Here is a 27,608-nt window from a genome sequence, read left to right on the forward strand (position 1 = left end):
TCTAGTTCCAACCCCCCTGCCATGGGCAGGGACACCTCACACTAGATCAGGCTGGCCAAAGCCTCATCCAGCCTGGCCTTAAACACCTCCAGGGATGGGGCCTCAACCACCTCCCTGGACAACCCATTCCAGGCTCTCACCACTCTCATGGGGAAGAACTTCTTCCTCATGTCCAGTCTGAATCTCCCCACTTTCAGCTTTATTCCATTCCCCCTAGTCCTGTCACTACCTGAGATCCTAAAAAGTCCCTCCCCAGCTTTCTTGTAGGCTCCCTTCAGATACTGGAAAGCCACAATAAGGTCACCTCAGAGCCTTCTTTTCTCCAGACTGAACAGCCCCAACTCTTTCAGTCTCTCCTCATAGGAGAGGTGCTCCAGCCCTCTGATCATCCTGGTGGCCCTTCTCTGGACACGGTCCAGCATGTCCATATCCCTCTTGTAATAGGGGCTCCAGAACTGGATGCGGTACAGTTCTTTTGAAAACATTCTTGCTGGAATTCTTTGCAGAAGCAAATCAGCTCTTGAATTTTGAATTGAACATCAGCTTCACCAGCTGCAATGTCATGTAAGCTGGTGCCACTGTTGCACATAAGATTGTCAGTGCTTAGGCTTTGACTGCTCTTGTGAAGTGGTCAGCATCAAAACCAGTAATGCAAACTCTATCAGCAGTCACAGTACATTCTTTGCATCAAACACTCATGAGAGAACACATGCCAGAGTGAGAGCTAGTGATTCATTCTGGTTTGTCTGGTCACCATTTGCTCATAATCATTGTGCGAAGATTATCAGATTGACATCCCTAGCTCGAGTTAATTCTCAGGGCCTGGAAGACATGGAAGAAGAGACTTTTACATGTAACAGCTTAAATTTTATCATAACAGGTTTTAATTTTATCTTGGACAGAAAAAACAAAACAAAACAAAACAAAGTCTTTGGCTATTTGGTAGCAGGCTAGCCATGTGTCTTATTTATTCATTCCAAAATTTTTATGAAGCTCTTAAGAGAGCTGTGCCCTGTGCAAAGGGAAGGGTCAGGGAACACCATCTTACACTGGCACTCGGTATAAGTGGTATAGCTTCTAATCTGTTTTGCAGTGCAAGTGTCTCCTGACCAAAGCTCCTAACAAAGACATCGTAGCTCATGCGCAACATGCTACACACCTCATTTTCACTTTCTATTAACCTTTTTTTTTTGTGAGCTCAAGTGTACGGAAAAACCTTCTATCATCATTATGTATATGTAGAACACAAAGCTGCAAGGGCTGGAAAAGCATGCAGAAATACTAAATTCTTCTACTAAAATTCTTCGTCATAAGGCTATGGAGATGTTCAGGTCAGGAGTAAGGTGAGATTGAAAAAGAATTTTCTTAGGATTTGTTCTTAAGTCAAGTAAGATCACAGTTTTCAGTGCTAAAAATACTTTAAACATAAAACTGTCAAAACTCTGGAAGAAGAAGGAAAGTGTTTTGTCTAACTCCTTTGTGGTTTTGACTGCACTTTAAAATTAGTCAGAAACTATTTTCTCATATTGGTTAGCCTTTCACAGAACAATAAAAGGAAACAAGGATCACATACCACAAGAATCTCCAGAAGAACCCAAGCCCCATGTTTGTCCCTGTGAATATTGTTCACATAAATAGTGCTTCTGTACTGTGAATTACACACAAATTCTTTTTAGGATGTGACAATAGTGTGCATATAGCATCTTATGCTATTAGCTCATGATCTTAGTCATTACTTGAGGGCAAAACTAAATAACACGTAATTAGCAAGATTTGCTATTGGAACTCATCATAATCTTTAAGGCTGCTTGAAAAAGAGGAAGCAATCAGGGATAGCAGAATTCGAAATCCAGGAAAAAAATTATCTGCTAGAAAAGTCAGTAACATAAAAAGTAAATATACAGGAAGTTATAGCTGACCTGAAAAGAAGAAAAATATATTCACATGTTTTCGGTCACAAGTTTAAAAGAAAGTGCATGTTATGTCTAATGCCAAGCAATAAAACAGGCTGTGACATGACAGCCATTAGCAAAACAGCTGCATTATAATAAATTTTTTTAATAATTAAATTCAATGAAAATGCATGAAAGTCATAAAGAGTAACAATACACTCAAACATTTCTACATGTAAAGGATTGCTTCTTGGACCAACTGAAAGTTACATTACTTTCAATGTAATACCTACTAGTTGATGTACATAGTAACTAGACTTGACTAAGCAATGGTGACCAGTCTAATTACAATCCTTGGGGAAAGAAAAATATGAAAATCCAGAGCCATGTAACTAATTTTTAAGAAATGAAATTAAAAACTGCAACAAACCTTCAGCCTTAAACAAAATCCTGGAAAAGATAGAAGCACAAGTACATCTGAACATAAAGCAGTTTTATTTAACAGATGCCAAAAAAAAAAAAAATCACAGGCATCATCTCACAGTTTTGCCTAATACAGGATTTCTACATTTCCTCTACAGTGATAGGGATGAGATGGGATTAAGCTGCACCACTAATTTCTGCCTATATGACAATCCTTATGCTTCAAATCAAAATGAAGAAATCACATTGATTATAAAAATACAGATACCTTAAAGAGAAAGCTTCATTAGGATATTGGACAATTTCCATCATGAGCTTTCTGATTTACCATTTAATAGATTTTGTTTTAGCATGAGAACTGGGAAATTGGGTAACCCTGTACTTTCCCTATAATGTCTTTTATTTACTGTTCAAATTCAGCAAAGAGACTAAATCTTATTTTCATGAATTGATATCTTTCTTATTTATGATATAAATAACACAGGTTACTTATTCTGAGTATTTGGTGGAGTTTTTTTGCTCCCCTTACACTTTGCTGTGCACATTATTTCAAACAAAGTAAAACACAAAAATCAGTTATGGTTTGAAACGTCTTTAAATACTGGGCACGTCTTAGTAGACAAAACTCACAGGCCATATCTGAGTATTATTTGTATTTCTGAACTTACTGCAAGATAATCTGGGCCATCTTTATTGTAAACAAACAAAAGCAATCCATTCAGTTGGTCTGTTCTAAATTTGAATGAGACTTTGAATTCTGATCCACCACTGAAAACATCTGAATGCAGTTCCAGAAACCCTGGAAAGAAAGTAAATACATGAATAAGTTAAATTGAATTAATTAATGAATAATTAAATTGAATTGAACAGGTTCAAGAAACCAAAAGCAAAAATCTAGGTACTACTTTCAACTGTGACATGAAGAACTCAGAGGTATCAAGATTAAAGCCTACAACTTTATCACTCAGCCTTGTAAAGGACAGTTATCCATAATGTAGTACAACAAACTGATGCAATGCCCTAAATTTTGCTAAATGTTTTTGTTGTTGTTTTGGTGTGTGGGTGGTGGTTTTGTTGTTGCTTTTGACACATTGTAGGCATCTGTGTTTCTTCAAAAGTGCAACTTTACCTTTTACATGCCTGAAATTGTGCCAGGGGAGGTTTGACGGGATATTAGGGAAAATTTCTTTACAGAAAGAGGGGCCAGGCATTGGAATAAGTTGCTGAGGGTAGTGGTGATGTCACCATCCCTGGAGCTGTTCAAGAAACACGTGGACATGGCACTTCAGGACATTGTTTAATGGCCATGGTGGTCTTAGGTTGACCATTGACCTGATGATCTTAGAGGTCTTTTTCAACTGAAACAATTCTATGATTCTGTACCAACTCTGCATAGAGCTATAGCAGCAGCACCAGTCTATGAATGTAACTCCTCTTCCATGTGGTAGTCTTTTGTAAACCCAGAAACCATATTTTAAACCACTCAAAACCAACTCTTTACAATTACAACTGCTCTGAAAAGCAGATCACTGCAGTGCTTTTGATCACTTCTTAAATATCAATAATATACTTGGCTAGTGCCAAGTACAGTAAGCTACCTTTGCCAAGAAAATGTGCTCCTTCTGAGAGGACAATGGGGCACCCTTCCCAAATATGATAGACATTGTTTTGTTCTTCAGCATCCTGCCAGTTCAAAGATTCCCATTTTTCATCAGGAGTATGCACTTTTTTCAAAGATATGTCACTGAGACACCCCACAAATCCTTTTTGGACTATCATCTTCATCCCTGCAAAAAAGGTAAATAATTAAAGTTTTTCCAGCCAATCATCTGCAACTAAAGATGGGAATTAATTTACATGTTTTATAAATCCTCACCCTATCATGTATCTCCATGTGTGCATTGATAACCAGCTATCAGTCACTTCATAAAGCTGGTGTCCTAGCTACATTCAGATTTCTAAATGGATATAGTCACTAAAGACAGCAGCTACAGCTACACAGCTTCAGAATAGTAAACTTTTTGAGATTGTGTATACAGGTACTTTCAAATCAACAGACTAAATAGACTCCATGAAGATTCCAAGGAATGTTCTCAAGTTGACCTTGTATAAATAAAACTATAAATGTGAAGAATGTCTGATGAATAAGAAGAAACTGTTTCAAAAGCTAAGGCAGATGAATATATGCTTGGAAGAGTCATCAGGATGCTCTTCTTTCCTTGTCTGGATAACAAAAATAGCAGTTCATGACTGCTATCTCTTTTTCTTTATAGGAACAAAAATACAAAGCAGGTTTTACAGATGCTATTCTCTTGAATGGTATTTAGAGTCAGTCTCATTTTTATCATTTAGCAGAGGTCTTTAAGGGAGGTCTGCTAGATTACTTTCTGAAACAAAGTTTTAGAGGTACACATGTGCATATTTCAGGATTTAGTGAAGTGACACAAAGTAAAAGAGGAAGTTGTACTCTAGTGTACCTCAAATCATCAACTAGATTTCATGTCCTTAGTGGAAGTACAAACAATATGGACAATTTGGCTTTCAGGTTAAAATGAAACCAACAGAAGGCTAGATACGGATCCACTAAGAACAGTTGATTGTATAATGGTTTTGTATGGAGTCACCTTTCTGCTATCTACTAGTAGAATATAGCACGTTTATACATGAACACGTGTTGATTTACTTGTCTGGAAGTCAGTTACAATCCAGTCCCACATAAATACAGCTGTAGAATACAGATATATTCATATGCCTCTGACTTCAATGCATCAATTCCTGAAAGTTCCAAACTTACACCAAAGAAAAAAAGACAGCATGTTTCATCCCTGTATGCAGGTGGGGCACATAACCCTGTGCTTAAGCTTAGAAAAAGACTGGGAAATAATTTGGTAGTATAGAAAGTAAAACATACCAGTAAGTTTCACATGCATACTGGCTCTGTGTATAAAATTAACTAAAATGTGTACAGACTTCATATGCTGCTTTACAGCCAATGAAATCGGTTATAGTTCAATCTATCCCAGAAGATAAAATTCTAGAAACTGTACAGACTATTTCTGATTTTTAAAATTTATGTAAATAATGATGCAAATTAAGTACTGCAGTCATGCTTCTGACACAAAATCAATACAGCCTGCAGTACTGCAAAGGCAGTTAACTTGGAGTCACTGTACAGGATTTGCCACACTGTACAGACCACAACCATACTCACCTACATCCTTTCTTACAATAGTATAACCTTGTGGGAGTCCTCCAACAAAAACTCCTGTGTTGTCTCCAATAATGGTACTGCCACTAGTTGCTGAGGAAGAACCTGAACAAAACAGGTCACTGTTCTTGTTTTCAATGCTTTCAACAGATTTTTCAACTCAATAACAGAATACTGATGTTTAAGAGAAGAGGTTAAAGACACACAATATCCTAATACTTGCCTGTACATATCCTGGAAATATTTACCAATCTATTTTACAAAAGAATAGTAACACAATCACTGAGTGACAAGCACAAAAAGAGAAATTCCTCACATTTAGCATTCAATTACCAAAGATTCACTGTGAACACGTACTTCAGATGCACAGAAAAAAACGTAGTGATTTTGTCAGAAAACTGAATTAATTTTTTGCTGTATAGATGAAGACAGGCAGTAGAAAAGCAAGGAAGTAAGCAACACATGGAGTAATACCAAAAAAAAAAAAAAAAAAAGGAAAATGGAACAGGATTAATTACCTGTGTACTGTCCATCCACTGTGATATTTCCCAGTGCTTGTATTCTTGTAGCAATTATTTGGTGCCAACTGTTGTCATTGTACTCTTTTCCACCATCATTAGTTGGAGTGACTGCTACTGCAGATCCCTTTTTATCAACAAAAAAACCGTAATTTAGAATATTATGAAGGTAAGATTTAGCATTATACCTTACTCTTCATACTACTCTGTGGTATATAACACGTTAAAATAAAGACAAAAGTTCTCTAACTTCTTCTGGAATACTGAATGATGTTTAGGACTGATTTCCCACTAAATTAACCTTCGCAAATAATAAATGAGGGATCAAGGATCCAGTTCGGTTTCTATTACAAACAGAAAACCCTGTGTAGTTTCTCTGATAAAAATGAGGATAAGGCACAAATTACTGAGGGTCAAGTCACTCAGATTTTTTATTTTTTTCTTACATGAAGTCTTTGTTTAACTACTTAACGGATTGCTCAGGCTGTGAAGCCTCATGGCCATCATTCAGAAAGCAACTGCATATCAAGACTGTTGGTTGATTGCAGAACCTGTCCAGAGGAAGGGATACAAAAAAGGAGGTGCATTTGTAAGACAGTATGGAGATGTGCATTATGTCCCAGTTAACCTGGTATCCAAAGGACTTGCATTTTCTTGTTATGCATTTATGAAAGAAAAGCTCGTACCATGAGATTAAGGGGAAAAGGTAAAAAAAAAAAAAAAAAGAAAACAAGACAGTTAGTGGAGATGTTTTCACCTTATAAGGGATGCAAAAATCTTTTACCCATTTTTATTAAAACAAAAATATAATGATATGAATGGATGAATTTAGAGACATCCATGAGAAAACGCAGAGAATTTTTTCTGAATTGCTGAGTAAGAGGAATTTAACAGATGCTGCTGCCAAACCAATCTCAAGACTGAAAGCCAGCAAACAAAATACCCAAAAATTTATATAATGAACAGATTTCAAGAATTTTCCTGAGATTTATACCCAAATAATCCTCATAGTTTCCAATGATTCCCATAATATTGTCTTAGGACCTTATACTGCAACTTGAACCATGCTGGAACTCCAAGTTATTCTACTGAATTCACAAAATAGAACTCTCCAATGTAGCAGGCAGATGCTGAATGGAAGAACATTTCTTTGCATAAGCACTACATAATATTAAAGAACCAGGACCTTTGCAGTTACTATATGGCTTAAGACAGGCTTCAAAAAAACCAGAATTTCCAAAAACTATATAAAAGAAAAAGGAAAGGTTCTTTATAATTTGTGGGTCTACCCTGTTTGGAGTTCTGTGGGCTATTGTTTTAGTTTTTTGGGGTTTATTTGTTGGGGTTTTTTTGCATATCTTCTAGTGGTCTTTCTGACTCAGGGACCTTGGAGTTATACATAGAAGAAAACCTGTTGATAAAACAACCACCTACTGTGATTTTTTTTTTTTAATCATGCTAAAATTTAGTATTCTGCTTTTAGTGATGTGTCTCTATTAGAAATTGCTTGTCAGCATACAGATTTGTAAGCACAGCACACATTTCACAGTACATTTTGAGTTAGAGACTGTCACTGTGTAGCTTGTGTAAGAAAATACATAGGATGTGTACATAAGTACACAATTCCAAGAAAAAAAATAATTTCCCATGAATATTTACAGTGTGTTTCCTCCTTCATTCAGGCAACATCTTGGTGCTGAGGCAGTTTGTACAGCAGTCCTCTATCCCATGAAACAATACAAAGCTATATATTCTCACACACTAAGGTGCACTTTTTCATATACTATTTTTTATTGTCTTCTTTCCTATTTCAACATTTTAATATTTTACAAACACACATTTCATTATCGTAGTTTAATAATTAAAACCAGAACTGGTGTCATGCCCAATTAATGTGCCCTGGTAGCATGCCCATTAGTTTTTCCATTAGTGAATTCAACAATACTAATGGGATTACTAGCATGGGATGCTAATTGGGCGTGACATAAGAAACTGGCTTACTTCTTAGCATACTCTTGCTAATGATGAAATTAATGAGCATTTTATTAAATGCTGTCTCATCAAAGTGTACTTAGTTAGCGTTAAAATTGTTACAAACGATGCTGCATTCTAAAGATCAGGTGCCTGAATAAGTGGTTCTTCATATTATGTTTGGAAACAGTTTAGAGCATTAACAGTTCTGTACATCAGAAACCACAGTTATCTGTAGCAAATTCAACCTGGGACCACACAAGCATATGTGCTAACCTGTGCTTAAACTCAGGGGAAAATAAAAATAAAAAATAAATCAATGTAGTGTTCAAGGTTCAGCGTGCACTGTACTGGAAGCCTCTGTATGCCATTTTATCCAGAAATACTTGAGTGACTTGTGATCATATTCAAATATCCTGTTGTGAAATGGCTTGCCATACATTTTGCAAATCCCACATCAAAATCTGGATTGGTTTGCTAAGATATACAGTAAGCATTTTTTTAGTAGCTCTCAGTAATAGCTAAGTAAATAAGAATCTCTCTGGCTCTTTATAGTGACAATTACACTCATAAAAATACATAGAAATATCACAAATACAGATCCTCTAAAGGACTGTCCAGATGCCAAAGTCTAAATGCAAATAGAGTTCTCCCAGTCAAGTTCCTTAAATGCCCAAACTCCTAAATAGAATCACAGAATGAGTTAGGTTGGAAGGGACCTTAGAGATATCTACTCCAAACTCCCTGCCATAGGCAGGGATGCCTCACAACTAGACTTGGTTGCTCAAGGCCTCATCCAACCCAGCCTTGTACACCTCCAGGGAAGAGGCATTCATAACCTCTCAAGGCAACCTATTCCAGAGTCTCACCACTCTTGTACTGAAGAACTTCTTCCTAAGACCCAGTCTAAACCTACTCTCCCTCAGTTTAAAACCGCTCCCACTTTATCCTGTCACTAGACACCCTTATGACAAGTCTCCTTCCAGCTTTCCTGTAGGTTTTCCTCAGGTCCTGTAAGGCAGCTATAAGTACTCCTGTTTTGCCAACACCAAGCAGCAAGGTATAGTCAGGATTCACAGGCAGGTATTCTCCAGCTTCCTTTTTTAGGGAGTTACATCTCATCCTCAGGCTGTGCCTTCTACTTCATCATCTGCACAAATGCAGGCTGCAAGAAAAGTATCAGGTATTCCTCCTAAAAAGTTTAGTAAATGGATCATATTCTAAAATGGAAGAATTGGATTCAATTCCTTCCATATTACAAGAATCCTGATACTCTATCCTCAGAAGACTGTACTAATCACTAAGGAAAATGGTGCTCCAGATTGGCCTTAAATTTCCACTGTTAGTTATTTCACTTTACATAAAATATTCAGCACTTCCCTGGGAAAAGATAGAACAAATGACCTGTAGCCACCAGAAAATAACTCTAATTTTAGCTAGAGTCAGTTGTGTAATTCAGGGGTGGATTTAAAGGCATTATGATATGAAGACACTCCACAGACAGTTGAAGTTGTGCAGACACAATGAGTTTGAAGGAAGGTCTACAGAACAAACTGATATGCAGACAAGACTGAGGAAGGTATCTGTTAGTGAAAAAAACCTCATGCTTCCTGGACCACGAGTAAAAACCTGCAAAGAATGACAGTTAAGGAATAAGGAAGGATAAACAAGCAGCTAGAAAACATAAAAGGGTGACAAATGTCAGAAAAATGGTGGTTTACATAAAGCTAAGAGAAGAATGAATGGCCAGGAAGAAAAAGATTTGACATTAACACTAAGAGAAGGAACAAGTTAAGCTGCTGATGACTCCCCACTAAGAAGACTTTGCAGGACTATCCGCACAGCAGATACTATGAAGAAAAATCGTGCTGCTGATCATAAGCAAAGATACATATAAGAATCCTGAAAGGGACTAAGGGTAAAAAGAATTAACCTGTGACAGGACACAGCTGAAAGGGAGCACATAATATTACACCATGCTGTTCTGGAAGAAGAGCAGAAGATAATTGTCATCAAAAAGAATTTTTGCCATTTTTAACTGAAGAGCACAGAGGAAGGGCCATAAATACTTATCATATATGCCAAGACCATGATTCACAACAATAATAGGTTTAACAAAGTTAGCAAATCACATAATGTCAATAAGTAGTAGTTAAAGCATTTGAATACTAATGCAAACTGTGATGGACAAATGAAGGAAAAAGAATTACTGCTACAGAACATGATTCTTGATGTTATAGGATAGGAATAGCAAATAATAGCAAAAAGAAACAAATTGCATAGAGAACAAAGAAACAAAGGTTAAGATAGCAAAATAGGACAGCATATTAAGGATACAGAAGACTGGAAAATTTTAATAATTGAATATTTACAGTTTTTGAAAAGGATACTACAAGAAGTATATTGATGTAGGCCACTGTAACGTACACAGGAATCTACACAGGATTCTGATCCACATTGTTAAGGAGAAATTAGAAAGCATTAGCTTTCAAGATAGCTTTCAAGCTAGTAAAACAACTGTTAAGACCTGCACTATTCCTGAAAGTCTTGAATTACAGATTTATTTTTTCTATATGCTGTCACTAAATTGGCAAAATAGATTATTCTAGAATTTGTAAGAACAGGGAAAAATATGGAGCTGATGATTCTAAAAATCAGTATAGGTCAGAGCTGCTGGTTCAAATGAAATGGAAAGATATTTATGAACAAGTAATTTGTTAAAATTCAAAATATTAGCTGAGTGGAGAAGCTCTAGGGACTGAATATGGATGAGACTTGCATTTTTCACAGTTAAGACAAAGACATAAAAGAGGGAGGGGAAGAGAACAAAACCAAAACCAACCCAAAGCAGCCACTCTCCCACCTGTTCCACTTCCTCCCCATCCCCAAATGCTATTAATACAAACAAATACAACATCCTTCTAGAGACTAAGTCCATAATAGTTGGTATAAAGCTACAATGGAAGGAGCAAATCTGCAAGGAGGGCTGGGAATACTTTTTTAAGCATTAAAATGCTAGTTGAAAAATACCCACTCACATTAAAACAAACAAGCAAAAAATAAAAATCAAACTATTACACCTAGAAAGATCTTTCAAAGGAAATAAAATTTCCTTTTCAGTTAAGTGAAGGTGTATGTGCAAAAGAGATAAACTGGAACTAGTACCTATTAAAATCTGGATGAGGGTAACATTAACAATGTTAAGCATGGTTACAAAAATTGAAATACACACCAATTCCATTTGCAAGATGGAAAAGAAGACAAAGCCTGAGTGCAAATGCACTGGAAATAATAGTTTGGCGGGTTTTTATAATAGTTTGGGGTTTTTTTATCTGGGGGTGAGAAGCAGATTTAGTGTCTTCTAGCACGAGGATGGCATGCCTATTAGCCTCAGTCCAGCACCATGCTCTTGTACAGATTTAACAAGAGAATAGGAGCTTCACTGCTGCACAGCACCTTTACATGTTCACGAAGCAACAGTGCCTGGACCATGGCAGAACCCAGGAAGAAAAGGTTAACAGTGGATCTTCAAATTGCTAAATCCTCACCTTTTATTATTAAGGGCTTCTGTACAACCTTTCAGGGCAGCAATCACAATGATAATAACATAGTTAAACACTGAAGACAATCATGTAACTAGAAGAAATGGCTTCCCAGTAACACTGAGTGAATGGTAACCATGATACATACATGTAATACCACATTCTGTCAATATTATTAATCTGAAATTACTTATAATTTCTTGTATATTTAAGAAATGAGTCTGTAATGTTTATTTCATGCATAGATCTAATTTTGGGACACAGAGAAAATATTCAAACAGAAATTCAAGGAATACAAAGGCATCCTGGCTTGTATTAGATACACCGTGGCCAGCAGGAACAAGAAGGTGATCCTCCCTCTGTACTCAGCATTGGTGAGGCCACACCTCAAGTACTACGTTCAGTTCTGGGCCCCTCATTACAGGAAGAATATTGAGGTGCTGGAGCATGCCCAGAGAAGGACAACAAGGTTTGTGAAGGGCTTTATGAGGAGTGTCTGAAGGAGTTGGAGTCAGGAGAAAAGGAGGCTGAGGGGAGACCTCATCACTCTCTACAACTACCTGAAGGGAGATTGAAGTGAGGAGGGGGGCAGCCTCTTCTCCTTGGTGGCAAGCAACAGGAATAGAGGAAACGGTTACAAGCTGCACCAAGAGAGGTTCAGGCTGGATATTAGGAAATATTTCTTCACTGAAAGGGTTATCAAACATTAGAATGGTCTGCCTAGGGCAGTGGTGGAGTCACCGTCCCTGGAGGTGTTTAAGCAGTGTGTGGACTTGGCACTTAGGGATATGGTATAATGTTGACCATTCAGTCCTGGGTCAAGGGTTGGACTGGATGATGTGTGAGGTCTCTTCCAACTGGGTGTATTCTGTGATTCTGTGAATATGGCCTTATTTTTAATTTTGTGGAATTTATTTGGTAATATTTCCCTTGTTTATGTCTTTGCTGTGATCATTACAACTAGAAGTCAGAGGCTACTTCCATCACATTAATGTGATCAGCATTATGCTGATTTCACTGACAAAGTCTCAAGATAGTAGGCTTAAAAATAATTGACTACAAATATATAAACCCCTTATTTCTTAATTCAAAAATTAGATCTGCTCACCTTTGGTACTTTAAGCTGTAGTGGTATATGGTGGTACTGACAAAAACAAACAAACAAACAAAACCCTCAGGAAAAAAACCCCAAACCAAGTAAAGTTATGAATTGTGGGAAAACAACAAAACAAACACCACAACAAAAAACCAAACCAAAACAAATAAAATAAAATCTTTAATGTTTTTTTTCAGTGTTTTTCTCTCCCAAATCTCCAGTTACCTAAAGGTTCTGAAGAGTGAGTTAACATAATTAATAACAACAACAAAATAAAACCAACAAAAAAAGGGATATGTATGTAAAGAAGAAATGAAGTAAATGATGTAATCTTTTTATGTAGGACCCTGTCTTTTGCTGTACCTGTGGATCAAAAAGGAAGTAAGGACGCCCACTCTTCAGCTGAAGTGCAATGTATTCCTCCTGATTCCCAGGCGATGCAGAGAAAAAAATCAAACCATCAGATTCTTGGGTTCTAAATTTCACTTTAATACCTAGGTAGAAAAAGCAAGCAGATGGTTAATGGCTCTTATGAATTCTATCAGTGCAATTACAAACAAACAAACAAACTTAGTTTTATAAACAGCATTAAAATGGCAAATCAAAATCACGGAATTTTTTTCACCTAAAATCCCTGCCAGTCCTTGCAGGAGAAATTTTACTAGTCCAGACTGAATTAGCCTTTGAGAAAAATATCTGTGATTTCAGAGCCCTTACTCACCCATTAATAAACATAAGCAACTGTGACTTAAGCTGTTCAGTAATTGATTTCTTTTTAAATAAAAGTAATTCAAATATAATTGTTGATGTCTTATACGTGGATTTTCACTTGTCTCTTATAATTTTTAGTGGTAAGGTAGGAACGAGGCTCCTGCATGGAAGGATTTCTATGAAGAACGGTAGGAATTTGGTTCCAAAAGATATATATATTTATGTGCATACTGTTGCAGTGTGGTGGGCTAAAATTCCCCTCCCACATTAACAACACCAGACTAACTCAGTTCGGAAGCAAATGTAGCTGTATTTACAGGCAAAACTACAGTCTACAATGGAATGCAATGAATATGTACAAATATACACTATTTACAGTATTTACAAATATGTACACTTATCAGAAACAGCACAAAACCCTCTTGGCCAAAGCCAGGAAAGCAGCCCCCCTGCCTCCCCCTTCCTTGCCTTCCCCAGACCCCCCTGCAGAAGGAAGAAAGACAAGAAGCAGAGAGGTTGTTAGAACTTAGCTTTTCAAGGTCAGTATGCCAGTATGTTATCTTCAAAAGCAAAGCCAGAAGAGAAACACAGACTGCCCAGCAGAGAAACACCAGACAGACTGAATTTTGTTTTGAGTACTGACTCTTAAACATTTCTATCTCTCCAATGGAAGTGTTTAGAATAATCGTTATTTTGCTTTCTTACACCCAATTGTGATTTATTTACATTCTTTTACTTTTCTGCTCAAACTCTGTGAAAAGAAATTAAAGGCATAACCTTAAAACCATCACAGCATACTTATGTATATTGTTATAAATATCTAAGTATATCTAAGTGCATAAAGATATAAACCCAATAAAGAACAAATTTTGACAAAAGTAGGAAATATTCCAAGGAATAATTGATAAACCAAGTTTAATTAAGAACTTTCTGATCAGTATTAGTAGTCCCTCATTTAGTTTCTGGTAAAATACTGTCCCAGCACATGAACTGCCACTCAGCTGACATACAAAGGGAAAAAGCATGTTAGCTTTACTTTTCTTTTTTGCCACAAATAAAATACCAACTCAGCTTGTAAATATTGTACTATTGTAGTCCATAGTGTATACTCAGTAACTATTTAAGGAGACATTAATGAAACCATTCATAAATTATGTATCAAGTTTTGAGAAGTATACTTTCGAATAAACAAGTGTCGGATAACCACCAATCTTTTATGACTATGATGCCTCTCTGAACATCACTATACAGAACAAAATAAGAAAATAAAAAACCTTATGCCAAATTTAGCCTAACTTTTCTAACATGCAAATCCAGATACAGCGTGCTCAGTTCATGGTGGAGCCATGCCTTTAATGTATGAATTTTTTTGGAAAGGGAAATGAAAAGGCAGCAATATCAACATCTACCTATACTATAAACTTGCATGACATTTTTGCATAAAATGTTTTTTTACAGCACAGGATAACTTATTGACTTTTACCCAACTGCAAACTATTCAGTCTTTTCACATGCACTTCCACAATCTTATGCCAGGAAGTGAGAAAAGTTTTTTCTTGTAGATAGTGTGTGTCTGCATAAAAAAAAGTTCAAAAAATAATAAAATCATAGGTTCATAGAATGCTTTGGGTTGGAAGGGACCTTGAAAACCATCTAGTTCCAACCGCCTGGCACTGACAAGGACACTTTCCAGTCGACCACAGTGCTCAAGCCTCATCCAACCTGGCTTTGAACACTTCCAGGGAAGGCGCATCCATGACCTCCCTGGACAACCTGTTCCAGTGTCACACCATCCTTACTGTAAATTTCTTTCTAGTATCTAGTCTAAATCTACTCTCCTACAATTTTAATATAATACTGGGTCGTGCCAGTCCCAGGCACAAATACAGACTGGGTGCAGGGTAGGCTGAGAGTAGCTCTGGAAAAAGAGACTTGAGTGTATTGACTCATCAGAAGCTCAACATGAACGTGGAGCTCAGAAGGCAAATCCTATCCTAGGCTTCATCAAGAGGAGTGTGGTCAGCAGGCAGGAGAGAGGATTCTTCCCATTTAAAGACTCTGATGTTGTGAGACCCCACTTTGAATACTTTGTCCTGTTCTGGTGTCCCCATCATAAGAAGGACACAGAAGCTGTTGGACTGGATCCAGAGGAGGACTACAAAAATGATACAAGGGCTGGAACAGCTCTGCTATGAGGCTAGACTGAGGGAGCTGTGGTTGATCAGTCTAGAGAAAAGAAGACTCTAAGGGGTCCTCATAGCAGCCTTCCAATACCTGAAGGGACCCTACATGAAGGGTGGAGAGCAACTTTTCATAGGACAAAGGGCAGTGGTTTTAAGATGAGGAAGAGTAGCTTTAGACTGGATCTTAGAAAGAAGTTCTTCAGTACAAGAGTGGTGAGGCTCTGTGATAGGTTGCCCAGGGAGGTTGTGGATGCCTCCTTCCTAGGGGTGTTAAAGGCCAGGTTGGATGAGGCCTTGAGCAGCTGAGGCTAATGGAGAGGCATTCCTGCCTATGGTAGGGAGGTTGGAGTAGACTATCTCTAAGGTCCTTTCCAACCTAAGCCATTCTATGATGGTATGACTATCATTCAGATACACATTTATAGTGGATCATACTTGTCAGTCCTAATCACATAAATGTTTTTGTGCAAATCACATGATGCACTTGCAGATATAAAACATATTCTCTGAGCAACGAAAATCAGTCATGCTACATATGTAACACCGAGCAAGTAAAGAACTGAGCAGTGTCCATACTTAAGGAAAAGTGTAACTTTGCCTGGCTCAGAAATAACCACTATTGCTGTACTTTGAGGTTTCAGGTATTTCCAGCTTCTGTATCTGCTGGAGAGGCTGAGGGCCTCTAATCCCAGCACTGGAGAGCACAGTTAATTTAACAAACTCCCAGTATTTTTATTGAGCTGCCAAAAGACATTTCTGGGAGTATTTTTATTGAGCTGCCAAAAGACATTTCTGAAGACCAGAGAATCCAACCTTAATTCAGAAGGACAAATACAAACTAATTTAATGAGTTTCTGCAAAACCACAACTATTTTATAACATTCTCTTAAAAAATGTAAATCACATGGTTCACAACAATAATACTACAGTAATTCTAGAAGTTTTCAGACTTTATGCAAGAGCTTGCTTTCTTCTTTGGGTACGGATGAATCAGAAACCACTGATTTTGGTCACAGCACATAGAGCAAATTCTTCTAACATATTACATAATTCAGAAAAGGATTCTACCCCTTTAAGTTCAGGTACATTTGGAGTTTCTTATAAGATAAGGAAGTTCATACTATCTAGCTATAAGTAAGTACTTTAATCTCTACATTAATATTTTCTTGTATTTCTAAACATGGGTGCAATGGAGAAATCAAATATTAAGCAAACTTCAGTCCCATAGATAATATTTTCATTTGAAGATAAAAACCTCTGAAACTGGGGGGAAAAAAAACCAAACCAAACCAAACCAAACCAAAACATTAAAAGATTTCCTAAATCCAGGTTGGACTTCATGCTCCAAAATAAAATATAGCCCAAAGTTCCATTCAGACTTGTAGCACCTGCACGTATGTCATTTTTCTGCCCTATTGACACTGAAAACAGATCTTACTTAACCTAAACACAAAAAACCTTCCTTTTGAAAATCTGGAGTTGAAAACCACATTGTATTTCTTGAAGGGAGGAAGGGAAGATTTTGCGAAAAGTTTTGCTAAGATTTCTGTCTACTATTTCAGTATGCACTTCTAAAACTTTAACTTACGTTAATGTGGCAAAAATGATTGGTCCACAAGGAGTTATCATCATTTTGGGGGGAATAAAACAAGAAATTCTACTACAAATTAAACATTAATGTCATTCAGGTAAAATCTTTAATTCCATTTCAAATTATGGCTGCAGCTGGAGAAGCTGTCAGAATTGCTTTAATTATAAATAAAGATTTTTTGCTAATTTCTGTAACTTCATTTCTTTAACTATAATGTCACTTTACCAAACACTACAAGCATTGTATACAGTGCACATAAACTACAAAAAGAACAACACACAGTCATCAAAAGTGCAAGTAAAATACATTACTAATATTATGTTTATTACTATTTTAAAGTGTCCTGAAGTGTTAGGGCAGACTACCCTTCTTCTGTAAGGATCTACATAGCTTCTACTCATGCAGCAGTGAAGCGTGACTAGGGTATTATCCTAGTTTCAAGATGACCCCCATCAGATTGGTAGAAGAATTAGGATGTGAGTGACCAGCATGGACATTCAACTGAGAAACAATACCAGCATGCTAGTCTGAGAGTGCATAGAGTTTTGAGAGATCCTTTGAGTAACAGGATGATATTAAAAGTATAAAGACACACTAGTACTATAACGTCAGGTGAGTCAGAACACAGCTTTTTGTCTCATAAAGAAGACACATCTGGAGCAGCATTTATAATACCTCTTTGCCTCCTTCATGTAAGTTTAGCAAGTCTGAGAACTTCATCAACTCAGATGCACATCTGGAGTCCGATTATTCCGGTGCACTTCAGTATGACTTGCAAAATCTGCACAAAATTATTTCATAAGCAAGAATGTGCTCTCGAGAGGCTGGCTACAGTTTTTGCTTAAAGAAAATTTACAGAGCACACAGGGTTATTTTGAGTTCAGAAGAGACAGCTGGCAGTAAGAGGGAGAAATATCAATAAATTAGAGCAGCTCCCAAATTAGCGTAACATATACTACTAATTTTAAATTATTACAGCAATAAAATTTACTTCTGACTAATGCTAAATATTCTTGCAAAATAAATGTTCAAATAGGTTTTGTTTCACCCAGACCAAAGAGGTCTTGCTTCCGGTGAAACACCTTTCCAGTTTAACTGAATTGAAATAAGTTTTTAAAATAAACAAATAAGTTAGCATTTAAAAATACAAAAACATTCACAATGTCTTTTGACGTTTTTAAATTTTGGGGAGCAGGAGTTGAGGGAAGAATGTAGGCAGATGGGCAAGATAATTGAAAACATCTTTTACAATAACAGCTGAGAGATTTCAGCAAAGTGGCCTACTTACAACTAATCTCTTTGTCCTGTGTACTCAGCTAAAACCACAAAGTACCTTTCTCTACAACTGCATGTTCAAAGTCCAGTCAAAATAGCTAACAAATAAAAGTTATTAGACCCATTAAATACACAGAAGTTGCTACAAGTCTCAAAAGTTCCACGTCCTTTCACCCAAACCTGTGTATAACCACATGAACCAATGTGTCCAAGCATCAGTCACACAAATGGTTTCAATCTGGATGCAATCAGCAAGAACAGTATTAGTTTAATTTTCATAAATACATCCAATCCCAACCCATATGCATAGGATTAAAAAGTAAGAATAATAGTTAGCATATTATGACATTTTCTCTATGCATAAAAGCAACACAGTGCACATTATGATTGGAAAAAAATATATGTAAAAAAATAAAAGCTGCCTAATATCTGAAAAATCACAAAGCATTATTAGAAATTAATTGTGAAGCACATCCATTTTCAGTGCAATTTCTCCCAGAATTGTACAACTGTACAAATACAATTTGCATTTCTGTTCTACTTATATTGTTACATGATATGGTGTACATAATGATATAATTGTGCATTCCAATCAAATGAAAATTGTTGATAGAAAAAGTCATCTCTTTATGCTTACTAAGTCCTTTAGTTATGCATAATGCTAACTAAAAGGAATGGAAATTGTTATATGGAATTTTGACTACAGCATTAGACTCTCAGCAGTCCCATCAGGATGACAAACTTTAAAGCATTTAAAAGACTGTGTAAAAATGTCTTTGCCTAAACAAAGTACATTTTCCTACGCAAATTATAACCCAAAATTTAGGGGTTTTTAACCTAGGAAGAAGGTAGATGCGGAGTAGAAGTCTCAGTTACTATAGACTTGCATTGAACTTAGCCATCATTCTCTCCATGAAAGTGATTTTTAGATGCCACATCTCACTATAATACCTAAAGGAGACTTCATAAAATTATGAAACAGTTTCACATAAAGGATGATGAAACTGGAGGAAACAAAGGAACTCAAAGGATGCTTTCCTGGACATGCTGACAAAGACCTTCTGCTGAATATGAGAAGTTCCTCACCCTTTGTGATATCTATAGCTTTCTGGAATTTATTGCAAGAAGCTAGAAAGTATTCTTTCCAAATTTTTCCAACATCTTTTATAATCTCTGGTACAGGAATAGGCTCCATCTTTTGCTATTACATTAATGCATTTGAAAATGGTTTTGAAGTTCATCATCACAAACACCATGGAGTTAAAATTTTCACTGATGAAGTAAATGCTGCTAATTTTTAAGTTTCTTTAGGCTTTTAGTAGAAATTTAAATATATACTTTAAAGTCACACAGAATCACAGAATCAACCAGGTTGGAAAAAGCCTGAGAGATCATCAGGTCCAACCTATTACCTAACACCTCCTGACAACTAAACCATGACTCCAAGTGCCACATCCAATCTTTTTTTGGACACCTCCAGGGAGGGTGACTCCACCACCTTCTTGGGCAGCCGATTCCAAAGGCCAATTACTCCTTCTGTGAAGAACTTTCTCCTCACCTTGAGCCTAAACTTCCCCTGGTGCAGCTTGAGACTGTGTCCTCTTGTTCTGGTGCTGGTTGCCTGGGAGAAGAGGTAGTTGTAGACAGCAATAAGGTCTCCCCCTGAGCCTCCTCTTCTCCAGGATAAAACAACCCCAGCTCCCTCAACCTCTCCTCATAGGGCTTGTGCTCCAGACCTCTCACCAACCTCATTGCCCTTCTCTGGACATGTTCAAGTATCTCAATGTCCTTCTTAAACTGAGGAGCCCAGAACTGGACACAGTATTCAAGGTGTGGTCTAACCAGTGCACAGTATAGGGGAAGAATGACTTCCCTGCTCCTGCTGGCCACACTATTCCTGATGCAGGCCAGGATGCCATTGGCCTTCTTGGCCACCTGGGCACACTGCTGGCTCATGTTCAACCTACTGTCAACCAGTACCCCCAGGTCCCTCTCTACCTGCAGCTCTCCAGCCACTCCAGCCCCAGCCTGTAGCACTGCATGGGGTTGTGACCAAAGTGCAGCACCTGGTACTTGGACTTGTTGAATGCCATCCTGTTGGACTCTGCCCATCTGTCCAGCCTGTCAAGGTCCCTCTGCAGAGCCCTCCTACCTTCCAACAGATCAACACCTGCTCCCAACTCGGTGTCACCAGCAAACTTACTAATGGTGGACTCTATGTCCTCATCCAGATCATCGATAAAGATATTGAACAGGATTGGGCTCAACACCAATCCCTGGGGGACACCACTAGTGACAGGCTGCCAGCTGGCAGTGGCACCATTCACCTCCACTCTCTGGGCATGGCCCTCCAGCCAGTTCCTAACCCAGCACAGAGTGCTCCTGTCCAGGCCATGGGCTGACAGCTTGGCCAGGAGTTTGCTATGGGGGACGGTGTCAAAGGCCTTGCTGAAGTCCAGGTAGACTACACCCACAGCCTGCCCCACATCCACCAGGCAGGTCAGCTGGTCATAAAAGGAGATCAGGTTGGTCAGGCAGGACCTGTCCTTCCTAAATCCATGTTGGCTGGGCCTGATCCCTTGGCCATCCTGCAGGTGTGCTGTGATTGCCCTCAAGATGATCTGCTCCATAATCTTGCCTGGCACTGAGGTCAGGCTGACAGGCCTGGAGTTTCCAGGATCCTCCATCCAGCCCTTTGTGTGGATGGGCATCACATTGGCCAGCTTCCAGTCATCTGAGACCTCTCCAGTGAGCCAGGACTGGTGGTAAATGATAGACAGTGGCTTGGCTAGCAGCTTGGCCAGTGGCTTGGCCAGCTCATCTGCCAGCTCTCTCAGTACCCTAGGATGGATCCCATCCAGTCCCATGGACTTGTGAGTATCCAAGTGGCTCAGCAAGTCTCTAACTGCTTCCCCATGGATTTCAGGGGGACTGTACTGTTCCCTGACCCCGTCAACCAGTTCAGGAGGCCAGTTATCCTGAAGTCCTCCTGCCTTACTGTTGAAAATGGAGGCAAAGAAGGTATTGAGTACCTCTGCCTTTTCCTCATCTTTGGTTACAATACTCCCCTCTAAGTCCAATAAAGAGTGGAGATTCTTCTTGCCCCTCTTTTTAGCATTAATATATTTATAAAAATGCTTTTTATTGTCTTTCACAGAAGTGGCCAGTTCAAGTTCTAACTGGGCTTTTGCCTCTCTAATTTTTCTCCTGCATGATCTAACAACATCTTTAAACATATCCTGAGTTACTTCCCCCCCTTTCCAAAGGTGATATACTCTGTTTTTTTCCCTTAATTCCTTCAAAAGATGCTTGCCCATCCAGGCTGGTCACCTCCCCCGTGGGCTCATCTTCCAGCACATTGGGACAGCCTGTTCCTGTGTCTTACATATATAAGGCATATACATATGTATACACATACACACACACATATATATATTTACATACACAAAAACACAAAAAAATAATCTTCCTAAACTTTTTCCAAACTTTAACTAGAATGTCCAATTGCAGGTTATCAGTCCTTTTTCATTTGTGAGGATAGCAAACCAGGGGAAGCTAAAAATTCATTTTTTTTAAAATTTGGCTGTACAAAGCCCTAATATTTTTGGGGAAAAAATTGTATTTTATTCTGGATAACATAATTCAATGACCTTTTATATACTCTTAAAGCCTCACACTGCCAAAAGACTCAGACTAAAAGGCTGAACAAGCATCGACACAGAATATGAGTGAATGAAAGGCAGAAATATGCAATATTTCTTGTGGAAACCAATGAATCCACAAATCCCCTTGATAAGAATTGAGTATTTCTTTTACACTAAACTGACTAATTTGATACCTGCTTTTTCTTATTTTGCTTGCTACCCCATTATAGTCAGTACTGGTAAAACAAACAGGACATTTTAGCTTTAATCTTCTTACTACATAACCCAAATAACTTCAGTCATGTTTGCATTAATGCTGCATTAATCATGTTGTTGCGTATTAATGAGTTTTCAGGCTATGCTAATTACTGTCATAGATTCTGCAGCAGCCCATTAAATATACAAATTACAGAATTAAAGAGCCAGAGCTCTTCATGATTAATCTTTAAATGGAGAAAAACTAATGATGTCTGTACAAAGTTTCTCTCCACTTTTGGCTGACTGAGCCCAATGAACAATCAATTAGAGTATTTGAAGAATAAGAATATTGCACATACTAAAAGATTCGTTATGCCGTTACTCTATGCAGAAGACTTACATTTATAAGTTTCTACCAAATCGACTTCTGTAACAGATTCCAGTCTTTAAGGTCTCCCAAAGTGTAGGACAGAGGTAAAAGGTATAGGATATTCCAATTCATTATTGCATACTCATTGCAGGCTGTGGGTTCCATATGAATACAGTAAATCAATCTTCTCCTTTTAGCAAGGACACAAGTCCTGCTACTCCCTACTAAGAAAGATTTACAGCAAACCTTGGTGAAAAGAAAGCTAAGATAAGTTTAAAGTCGTTTGATAAGATTTGATGTATTAGTAGCACTTTATCCCCTCACTTACAGACTGATGCTTTTTCAGGAAGAGTCTAATACCTAGTGGTTAAATCAAGAGATTCAAAATTAGGAGACCTTGAGTCTGTACGCAGCTAGTGACTGAAGTATGTCACTCATGAGCCATCATTTAAACCCCCTCCTACCATATTCCTTCCTGAAGAACCGTGGCCACTATCACTTGTATAAGGCTATGTAATGTTTGAAAATTCTTTACTGTTCTGTTCTCCATTGTCTTAAAATAAATATAAAATAAGCAAAATGCCCATATGTATTCAGAAAAATCACCTAAACACTAGGTATTTACTGATATTTTGAGAAACACTAATACACCCAAAAAAGGGATAGCAGTTTTAGCCTTCCCCAAATACCACTTGTGATGCACAACATCACAAGAGAAGATTCTCAGTCTGTATTAATACTACTCTGAACATCAATAGCTGCAGTTTACAACTTACTGGGCAATTCCAGATCTGTCCAATCAGTTCTTTATGCCATGGAAAAAACAACAACAACAAAACCCCCCACAAAATTATAGTTTATGCATTAAAGATTTTGTATTTACACAAAGTAGTTTTATAAAATAAAAAAATAAGAAAAATACAAACAAACAAAACCAACCTCGACTGTTGCACTTAGTGCACAAGAGGACATAATACAAGCATATGAGAATGTCTAGGACGGGCACATAGGGAGCAGAGAAGCTTTCCTACACAGCTCAACTCACAAACAAGACAGCATTCAAGGAAAGTAAAAGGGAAGAAGTTCAAAGCAAAGGTGTACCTTTTCACAGGTACTTTACAACTCCTTAGTGGGAAGAGAAACTTAATTAGGACAATCTGCAAAATATTGACACAAGAAGTATCATAACCCGAAAGGAACTGGACAGTCTGATTACCTAGACTTATGTAAACAAATAAACGAAGACCTCAGAAAAACACATTTGAGAGATCAGAGTGAAACGTGATATGGAGATGTAGTTGGTATCATTATCTGTTAGTATTCCTCTGCCATTAGAGTCAACATCCAGTTATTTACACAGACATTTAAAGCAATACAATCATTAAAGAAACTAGTGTTTTGCTCACAGTAATTTATAAAGCAAGTCTAGGAGGAGAATTCTTAATTGTCTTCCGCTTTTGTACATTGGGACCATGTAAAATAAGCAAACATCCAACTAGCATAGCTACCAGAGCAGAAATAATACTCCAGCAGTCAAATCCTGCTTGAGAAAAGGATAAGCTGCAAGTTTTCTTCTGTGTTGCTCTTTATATTGGCATAAAATATGAACAAAAAGGAAACATCAGCCCAACATTCAGCTAATACTTCCTTTGATGTTATTGCTTAACTTGAACAACATTTGAGAAAAAAAAGTATGCAGTCATGGCCTCTCTCAAATCATACCTGCAATGATTATTTTTATTTATCTTTACAGGGGCTAGAAAGAAGTTCAACAGACTAAGATTTTGTTAGACAAGGAAGAAAATATCTTCTAGCACTAAGAATCCTTTATGAGTAATATCATTAATTTCATTAACTCAAACCAGGATATGTAAAGTACAGAAATAGAGGCAAGGATTCATCTCCATTTCAGGATAAATTCTTTGGAGAAAGATCTATATTCTGCTACTCATATGTGAACTAGTGCATATAAAAGGTCATCTTATGCAACAAGGATAAAGTGGGAGAGGCTTCTAGGTGTTAATGCAATGCAAATCATAATTACTAGAAATATGATGACAAGAAGAATCACTTCAAAGATTTACAACAGAGCAATCTATAAAAGGTCAACATCACAGTGAAATCAGAAATGAGCTGGAGGTCAGTAGTTGTAAATAGCACTTCAATTATAAGCCTTTAGTTAGTATTTCCAGCAGGAGTACAAATGTAACACTGCACAGAAAGTAATTTAACTGATCAGGGAAAAAGAGTAAGACTAGAACTCAGTAAGATGCAAATACATCAAAATTAAAGTCAGTGTAATGATCTGAAACACAGCAAATTTAGATAACAGTACACTAGCCAAGGCAGAATCCCCATCACACAGCATCACAGAAGATGGAAGCACAGTAAGGTGGAAATCCTGCAGCAAGTGAAGAAGATTATTGATTAGACAGTGTACATATGGAACAGAAGAAAAGCTAAAATAAGGTGATGAGTGTCTTGAGGAATACTAGGGGACAAAAATGGAAACATAACAAGGAGGAAAAAAACCCACAACCCTTTTAGACAGAAATACAACACCACAGAGCCACCACTCAGCAAAAAGCATAGTTTCAAGTTACACACTCAGCAACACATGCTACTCATGGTAGAACTGCAAAAAAAAAAGCTAACATACCCAAGTCAATGCAGAGGTTTAAGGCAGACCAATAAACTGCAAACAAACCCTATCAAATTAAGAACTGACTGAAAGGAGTATATAATATTGTCATCTATTAGTACCGGTGGCACTATTTCCCCTGCCTATTACTGACATAATGACCTCTTCCAGAGAAAGCCTAAAATTGGTTTTATTTGCTAGAACTAAGTTCACAAAAGGATTTCAATTCAACAATCAGGTGTAAGTCATACATAGATGGCAAACTCTCTTTTCTCATATTTACAGTGTGCTACATATACTGTGACATAGATGCTGTCAGTAAACAATTATTTCCTCAACCTCCATCAGCATAGGTAATTGTAAAGGCTCACTCATTGCCTAATAAGATATTTGTCACCTAATGGAACTACACCTTGAAAGTGCAGCAGGTCCTGCTGTGAGAGAGCTAATAATACTCCAATACTTTTTGTTGTTATCCATGTGCCTCTGTACCTAGGAAGCGCACACTCTGTAAATTAAGTGCTTTAAGAGGTTTGGTGTGAAATGTTCACACCAAAAATGCACTTACACAAAGCTATGAAAACAGTGTCTTGAACACCTTAAGTGCCATTTCAGTGAAAGCATCACCCTTACAGATCAGGGCACAATGGAAATAGAAATGTTCAGTCCAATCTCTCTTGCATTGGATGTGTAGGGTTAACTGCAATCTTGAAAGGCAGCCTTCGCCCTGCTGTCTTTAAATGACCATGTGATTAGAGGCATGAAAGTCAACAGGATAAAGCTAACATGCTGGCTCAATAACTGTAAGAGTGAACTACTATGCACAATCTACAATATGCAGAGAACAGGCAAGTGCTGTGTGGGAAGCTTTGAAATCCAGCAATTTTCTCTTAGAAATTACTTTAGCATATGTATGACCTCTGCTTATTCTCACTAATGTTTCCAAATGCACAAAAGGAGTAATTTGTCATGCATATAGCAGTCACAGTCCCTTGACTCTTTTCAAAAACAGAACTGGGGAGGGAGAACCACCTGTAGTTGTTCAGCATTAGCTGCTGTTATAATTTCCTTTTCTTTTCATTATCTCATCACAGGTATATGGCCCAACACTCACACAAGGGATTTCACATTATTCATCATACAATAAGACCATATTTCACCAGATTCAGCAATTGACTCCTTTCTGCACAGTTCTCTAAAGAGTATGCCACAGAAAACATGACCCACTGCAGTAAACCAGCTGTGGAGGTTTCATCATCAATTTGTAGTCTGGCTTATACCCAAGAATCAAACCCCTGCACTCACTGTAAGAGCTAAGCACATACAGAATCATAAACCAAACCCAACATTTGTCTATCAGCTGAGAAATCACATACTATCAAATACTTTCAGAGTGATAAACACAACTCAAACCCTCCCCTGTTTTTTAGGAGAGAAGTGGACATAAAAAAACTCCTGTATTACATCCAGTAATACAGCTAATATGACAAATTCACCTCACAGGGAATAGCTATAGCCAGATATTATGCTGAGTCCTGTGTGCAATCACCTACCTGGGCAGCTAGGATGGTACATGATAATGCTAACAGTAGAGGAACATGGAGGTAGCATCTTCCTTCTAGCCAGGTGGGCTAGCTACTCCTCAGCTGAGGATTTCAGCTGAGATTTTCACTGTGTGTTGGGAGGCAAATGAAAAAGCAATAAGCCAACTGATACATAAAGCAGCACCAGCAGTGATGCCTATTGGTGTTTGAGTTCATTATCATGAGTTGTAAGGAGTTCATGATTTTCTCATGACCCTAAGCAACACTTGGAAGTAACTAAGAACATCTCTAAATTCTGAAGTGCATCAGTTGGTACAATTACCAGAAAAGGTGATCCAGAAATAAGCACGAATAAAGACATTTTAGTGGTATGAATAGCCATGCAGCTCAAGGTGTAAGGGCTTAAAGAAATGGCACAATTTACACAAAGATTCAAAACTTGAGACAAATGAGAAAGAAAATAATATAGAAAACTAATGGCAGAAAATTGATATAGCATATAAAATACACAAAATACTGTCATAACTCTATTTGCCCAAAGTAAATTAAATTTCAACACTAAACAAGGAATAAATTAAACTACCAAGGCATCATAAGGGTTTTTTAAAAACCCCAAACTTCCACAAAATTTCCTTTTGCTGCCTTTTATGTACATGTACTTGATCCTGTCTCACACTTGAAGTAGAAATTCTATAAGGCAGACACTATCATTTTTTTGATCCTAATACAAAAGAAACATGTAAAGATTTAAAATTCAACCAATTTTATTAATTGAAACAAAAAGAGGTAACACTGGAAATA

The 27,608-nt window shown here is 37.5% G+C and overlaps 1 protein-coding gene across 1 annotated transcript in view; it reads right to left on the reverse strand.

The window, feature by feature from the left end:
- Positions 1–27,608, reverse strand: part of USH2A (usherin) — a 414,010-nt gene that overhangs the window by 249,413 nt on the left and 136,989 nt on the right. The window contains exons 21-25 of the mRNA XM_054394908.1: positions 13,014–13,144; positions 6,042–6,168; positions 5,527–5,628; positions 3,914–4,102; positions 2,984–3,114 (exon numbers count right to left, since the gene is read on the reverse strand). Of these exons, the coding sequence (XP_054250883.1) occupies positions 2,984–3,114; positions 3,914–4,102; positions 5,527–5,628; positions 6,042–6,168; positions 13,014–13,144 (680 nt within the window). The remainder of the gene's footprint in view (positions 1–2,983; positions 3,115–3,913; positions 4,103–5,526; positions 5,629–6,041; positions 6,169–13,013; positions 13,145–27,608) is intronic.

Source organism: Indicator indicator, chromosome 2 (assembly GCF_027791375.1).
Source record: "Indicator indicator isolate 239-I01 chromosome 2, UM_Iind_1.1, whole genome shotgun sequence".
Lineage (NCBI taxonomy): Eukaryota > Metazoa > Chordata > Aves > Piciformes > Indicatoridae > Indicator > Indicator indicator.